General features: G+C 48.0%; 1 protein-coding gene across 1 annotated transcript; it reads left to right on the forward strand.

The window, feature by feature from the left end:
- Positions 1-4,134: 4,134 nt before the first annotated feature.
- LOC110579945 (protein CEBPZOS-like) lies at positions 4,135-4,578 on the forward strand. The gene has a single exon (XM_021689573.1). It carries the CDS (start codon positions 4,143-4,145, stop codon positions 4,383-4,385), a length of 243 nt encoding a protein of 80 aa, XP_021545248.1. The 5' UTR covers positions 4,135-4,142; the 3' UTR covers positions 4,386-4,578.
- The last annotated feature ends 2,408 nt before the right edge of the window (positions 4,579-6,986 follow it).

Below are 6,986 nucleotides of genomic sequence, written 5' to 3' on the forward strand. Positions count from 1 at the left end.
AGGCTTAGAAAAGGTAAGTGACTTGCCCAAATCAGGGCTAGTAAATGGAAAAGCTGGGCTTGAAACTCAGTTCTGTGAGCCCTTCTTTTCTTTGTAGTTCCCACAGCTGGAATGCACATTAAAAGGTGTCCAGTCCAGCTCCACATGTCCTGCTTGGATCCCCTATAACATCCCGGACAAGTGGATGGCAAGCTCATGCCTGAATCGCCCCTAGGGATGGGAGCACACCCCCTCTGGAGATAGGCTCCTTCACCTTTAACCCATTATACAATCTTAAAGGGCTCTTCGTGATGATGAAATCTGAGGGCTCAATCAACATTCGATGATAACTGTCCTAGCCTCAAGCCCCTTGAGCCCTCTCATCCCCGGAATGACACACCCAGTTCCCTCCTCATTTGACAAAAATAACTGGAGGCCTTCACCCACAAAAGTCAAGTCACTTAAATCATTGCCAAAAAAAGAGAATATATGTGGTTTTTTTTTTAAGATTTTATTTACTTATTTGAGAGAGAGAGAGCAAGAGAGAACACAAGCGGGGGGGAAAGGGAAGAGGAAGAGGGAAAAGCAGACTCCCCACTGAGCAGACAGCCCGATGCGGGACTCGATCCCAGGACCCTGAGATCATGACCTGAGCCAAAGGCAGATGCTTAACCGACTGAGCCACCCAGGTGCCCCCATATGTGTTATTTTAAATAAGCCTCAGCAACCGACTGCTTAACAACATTCACCTTCACAATGATCTTCAGGCTAAGCCAGATCCCCATCTTCTCAGGAGACAAAGGGAATCTGGGAACCATTTTCTGGACTGTATAATCAGGAGCTGTCCAAGACCAAGCATTTTCCAGAAGGCTGCTGTCTGAAGCACCTCACCTCAGAATTTACTGTGCATAAAAATCACTTGAGGATCTTGTTAAAATGCAGATTCTGTTTCAATTGATCAGGAGTGGGGCCTGACACTCTGCATTTCAAACAAGCTCCCAGGTGATGCTGATAGTCCCGGAACCCCACTCTGAATAGCAACGTGTTAAAGGACATAACCCACTTTGAAAAGGAACAGCCAAGCACACTTTCTAAGAGCTCTTTGGAAAGCCCCAGCATGGTTTTGAAAACGCATACCTATGGAATCTAATGTCAAATTCCCTTGGTTTCTTTCAGCAGTTTTGTGAGAAAGAACTGTTCACAGCATGACTTTGAAACCTACTGAAGGACAGACACTGAGAGTGTATGCATGTGAGAGGGAGGGTCCAAGCAGAATGGGAGAGGGAAGCTCAGACCCCTCCGTGGGCCTGACAAAGAACAGAGCTGAATGAGAAAATCACTCCCCACCCCGAGCATGCCGCCAGCAGGGTGCAAAGCCTAAAATGAGCAAAGAGCTCCCCAGATCCAAGGTAAGAAGTCAACCTCCAGCCAGGACTCGCTGGAGCTGCTCCATCTTCATGCACGCTCCTTGCAGGACCTTGAGCCCCGAAGAGCTAGTGTGCACACTCAGCTCCCAAGCTTGGCTCAGGCATACGCTGCTGGCACTGTTCTGTCCAGCAGCGGAGATCATCACGCCCTTACTGACTGGCTGCAGGCTGAGCCGATCAAAGGCATCAAACAAATAAAACTAGGCACAGGTCACTGTACCCTTGAACAGGAACTCAGATGCCCACTGGGCTGAGCTCCCCACAGCAGAGCCTCTATTTGCCCATTTCCCTCCGGACTCGAGCAGGGCCTGAACACAGGGCAGCACCAGCTGAGTAAAGGGCTAGAGAAGGAGTGGAGGAAGCCAGGTCCGGCCATGAAGCCACAGAGGCACTGAGACAGAGACCGACAGGCTGCTAGGAGCTCTCCTCCTCTGCAGACACCAAAGAGCCCCACTACCAACCAGCTAAAGCCTGGGTCTTAGCTTGGCAATTTATCTTCTCGGCTGGATGGAAGTTTGGGAAACATTTGGGGGGAGTCACAAATTGGAGGCAGGTGTATTGAGCTTGGCAAGCAAGTGTCTAAAAGTAAATGATCTGAATTCCCTTAGGAACAGTTCGCCACAGTGGCATGAATCCCTGCTGCTCACACCAGCCGGGCTACATCCCAGCTACCTACCTGAGACACGTGCATTAGGACTCTCAGACTGCACATGGCCAAGGAGAACTGTGTTTCTCCCAGAAATCTGCTCTTCCCCAGGCTTCCCCATCTCCATCAATGCCACCACCCTCCCCGACGCTCCTTTCCCCACCACAGTTGATCAGGACAAAAATGTGTGAAGTTACACTTATTTCCATTCCTTCTGTCATACCCATAGCCCTTCTGCCAATAAAACCTATAGCCCTTACCTCTAAAACATATCCTAACTCCTATCACTCCTTCTAGCTCCTCTCCTAAAACTCGGGTCCAAGCATCAAGGGCCCTTTGTTTAGAGGACCCCAACATCATCCCGGGGTCTCCCGCTCCACTCTCACCCCTTCTCCGCCTGCCACCAGTCCATCAGACTGCACGGCTTCCCTGCTTAAATCCCTCCAGCGCTTCTCACCGTGTTCAAATCACTGCCTACATATCCCTCCCTGATTTGACCTCCTCTCCTCTCCTCGTCTGCCAGTTGACTAAGCTGCAGCTACACTAGCCTCCTTTCTCCCTCCCAAAGCCACCAAAACCTATTCCCATGTCAGTGCCTTTTCACTTGCTCCTCCTGCTTGGAATGCTGTGCTCCCGGTAACAAGGATTCCAATAGTATTGGCTCCCCTTCCAGGCCCTTCCATGTCCAGGTGCCAGTCGAAGCATTTTACATGTGCTAACTCATGCAGTTCTCTTCACGACCCTAGGGGGTCGGGCTATTGTTATCCCCACTTAATAGATGAGGTACCTGAGGCACAGGGAGGTTAGGTGACCTCCCTGAGGCCACACAGCTGGGAAATGGCAGAACCAGATTCATTACTGTGCAGTCTAGTTCCAGGGCCTTGCTCTGGAGCCACCACATACCCTGCCTCTTAGAGATCTCATCCCTTACACAGAAGCCCCCTCACCTTTCAGGTCTCAACCCAAATGCCAGGGCCCCAGAGCCTTCTCTGACCATCATCCTCTCTCAAGCACCTGTCAGTATCTGGAGTTAAAACATTTCTCCATCACAGACATGGACACAAGAGGGTATTAGCTCCCTGAAGGCAAGCTTCCAGCAGCCTATGCTCTGTATGCCCAGAACTCAGAATAGTGCCTGGCACTAAGTCCCCTCAACAAATATGAACCAGCCTACTGCCTGGCTTATGCTACTGTCTGGCCTCTGAAGGCTTCTGAGTTTTCACTTTTCCATCTTGTCCTATCTTGTATATTATCTGTAGTCTCCCCATGGCCTGCTCCACAGGACAGAGTCCATGCCCGGATGCCAATGCACAATGTGGCCCCAGCCCCCCGCTCTGGCCTCAGCTCCCACCACTCGCCACACACCCCTGCACACCAGCCATCCTGAGCTCTCCACCTGTGGGTCCTACTCTGGACACTTTTCTACCCCAGGCCTTTATTCATGCCCTCCCTTGACTTTCATGTCCTTGTCCACTTTTTCCAACTAACGAATGCCCACTCACACATCAGGGACCAAATGCAACTGCCCCCAGTGAACAAGTCCCTCTGTGATCCTGCTGCTGTCCTCCTGACAGCAGTTTTCTGTCACAGCAGGTGGAGAGACTGCAGGCTTTAGAGTCAGATGGACCTCACCTGGAATCCTGGCTTCTCTGCTGTGTTACCAAACCTCTCCAAGTCATTTTGCTCATGTGCACTTTTAAGTCATAATACTTACCTCTAAAGGCTGTCAGGGTGGAAGATGACGTGGGGAACCCTCAGCACCATCTTAGCACACAATCACGATGAGATACTCAACGAAAGGTAGATGATGGTGTCAGTGTTATTTCTTTAGGGTCTACCTTTCCAACAATATGTGTGTTCCATGAAAGTAGGGACATGCTCTTAATCCCCTTTTTATCTTCACAGCTAAGTGCACGCATGACACATGAATCTCAGTAAACATCTACTGCAGAAATGCATGAATTAGTATCTTGGGATTCTGGTTCCAGATAACTCTGGAATCACAGGAGGTCAAAACCTTGCTCTGGTCCTTTCGTTTTAGTACTAATAAGGAAAAAAACTGAGAGACGCCTGCATGTAAGCACCTCAGGATGGCCCACACTATGGAACCAGTGGCAAAGAAGATCTTTAAAGGAGTTTTAGTAGTTGAACTCTTGGGCGTTTTTGGAGCATATTTTTTGTTTTATAAGATGAACACAAGCCAAGATTTCAGGCAAACAATGAGCAAGAAATTTCCCTTCATCTTGGAAGTTTATTACAAATCCATTAAACAGTCCGGAATGTACGGAGTCAGAGAGCAAGATCAAGAAAAATGGTTGAACAGCAAAAATTAGGACCAGTCATCGCGTTCAGCCTCCCATCTAAGGCGTTTGAGACCTTTGTGGGGGAGAAGAAAGATGAGCACACCACATTGCAGACTCCTGGCCCCACAGAACAAAACAGGAACTTCTGGTCTGCCATGGCTCACAGTCATTTCCCATCCACTACGCAAATCCCCTGCTTTTGTTTGTTGCTTTCCTTTGGCATTTATTATTAAAGACTACTGTTTAACAAATAAAAGACTAGGAGAAGAAAAAAAATACTGAGAGATGGACAAAAACTGTGCATACAGGATCTTATGTTAGAAAAACTGACTTAGAAAAGGGGGCGAGGAGGACCAAAATGTGGTCTCTGGGAGGAGGTGGAAGAGGACAAGCTGGAGATGAAGAGCACTCCCAGGAAGCTGGCCATCAGAGGCCAACTTTATTAATTAAGAAAAAACTATTAAAACATACTACAATCTACTGGTCACCCAGCAAGAGATGAAGCATTAAGGGCAAACTGATCGTTATCCATTTTCAGAGAGGGTGGTTGCGATTCATCAGTTGCATGTAACACCCAGTGCTCATGACACCAAGTGCCTCCTTAATGCCCATCACCCGTTACCCCATCCCTCCACCCACCCCTCTCCAGCAACCCTCAGTTTGTTTCCTATACAATTGCCTCTTTCTCTTCCCAGCACACACACCGATCTCACATCCCCTGACTGCCTACAGGATCGCAGCAGTTTTTACCTTCTCCCTCTTAAGGTTTTTCTACTAATGAGCTTGGAGTCTAGCTAAGGATCGTAATGAGCACTATGACAGAAAATTCCAGGGTACTCTTAGAGAGAGGAAGGTTGTAGGGGTGCATATTTTAGATTAGGGAGCAGAGTAGGACTCCCTGACGAAATTAAATATAAGTTCATGGTGAGATTTGAAGAAATACACTGCCTTAGCCTCTCCACCATTCCCTCAGCTGGCCTCTGCACAGCCCTGCAAAAGGGAACCTCAAAAGAAAGGCCAAAGACAAACACAGCCAATGGAAACAGTTGTGTCTACTCACTTTGGGGAGGGTGTTAGCAAAGCTGCCTTATGAGAGTCATTTTCATAGGACTGCAGACCTTGATGTCCACTGTGGTTTATCACTGATAACACAGACGGAGACAAAGCTCTGCATTTAGGATTCCAGGGCTTGATGTGAATGCCAGCCTCTCTTTGCCTGGTCCTGACTCCCTCATTCAGCCTCTCAGGGCCAGAGCTGCTTCTAGAAAACAGCTTTAAAAGCAGGATACATGTCCTGCCTTCCTCACGTTGTTGTTTTAAGAAAGGGCTAAATGAGCTACCTCATAAAAAAACACTCTGTAATTTATAAAGGGATGAGGCTTTCAACAGGACTTCTGTTCACACTGTGAAATTTTATATTTCAACTAATACAGAAAATTTCCATGTTTTACTCCCCTGGACAAACACTGTGATCCTTTTATTTATCTCTCTATGTGCTATGAACCGAATGTTTGTGTGCTATGAACTGAATGTGTCTCCCCAAAATTCATACACTGAAGCCCTAATATGATGGTACTCTGAGGTGGGGTCTTCAGGAGGTGATTGGGTCATGAGGGTAGAGCCCCCATGATGGGATTAGTTCCCTTATAAAAAGAGGAAGAGAAATCGCCCCCTCTCTTTCTTGGCCATGTGAGGATACAACAAGAAGGCAGCTATCTACTAGTCAGGAACTGGGCCCTCACCAAGAACTGGACCCACTGGTGCCTTGATCTTGGACTTCCAGGCCTCCAGAACTGTGAGAAATAAATGTCTGTTGTTTAAACCCCCCAGTCTATGGTATTTTTGTTATAGAAACCCAAGCAGACTAAGACTAAGAGATCATATTTTTTTTAAGATTTATTTATTTATTTTTAGAGAGAGAGAGAGAGAAAGAGCATGAGTGGGGAAAGGAAGAGAGGGGGAGAGAGAGAATCTCAAGCAGACTCCCTGCTAAGCATGGAGCCCTAATGTGGGGCTTGATCCCAGGACCCTGAGATCATGACCTGAGCTGAAACCAAGAGTCAGATTTTTAACCAACTGAGCCACCCAGGTGCCCCCAGAGTCCGTAGTTAAAATAAGTAGATGTGATTAGTACAACAAAGATTAGAAGTGCAGCCAGGTGAGAAGATGAAGGGGGCCTGGTGTGCAACTTGACACAGGATGGTCAGGTAGGGCCTCTGATGAGAAGGAGATCTGAGCAGGTACCCACAGGAAGTGGGGATGTCCAGAGAAAAGCACAGCAGGCTGAGGCGGCAGCAAATGCAAAGGCCCTAAGGTATAAGGCGATGGCGAGAATGCACATTGCCGTGCCCAGCACATAATAAGCACACATTAAGCAGGAGCTATGTGATAATGACTATCATTTTCACTGCAGCCAAAACAGCCAGTTTCTATTGGTGAATGAGCCGAAGCCAAGGAAACCCAAGGCACCACAATGCTAGTTAGGTCCCCGTTGGATCACAGCCTCCAAGTCAGAATTCAACTGTGGGGGCTCTTTTCCTGCTGCTACTGAAAACAGCCACATGGGGGCAGAGGCCGTTAAAGAGTAGTACCTGTACAGGAGGGTGGCCGAATAACTCTATTTCATCCTCG

Source organism: Neomonachus schauinslandi, chromosome 12 (genome assembly GCF_002201575.2).
Source record: "Neomonachus schauinslandi chromosome 12, ASM220157v2, whole genome shotgun sequence".
In the NCBI taxonomy this organism is placed as follows: Eukaryota; Metazoa; Chordata; class Mammalia; order Carnivora; family Phocidae; genus Neomonachus; species Neomonachus schauinslandi.

Bases quoted from the DNA above. Each gene is read 5' to 3' on its own strand.
- LOC110579945 (XM_021689573.1), top strand. From the start codon at position 4,143: ATGGCCCACACTATGGAACCAGTGGCAAAGAAGATCTTTAAAGGAGTT.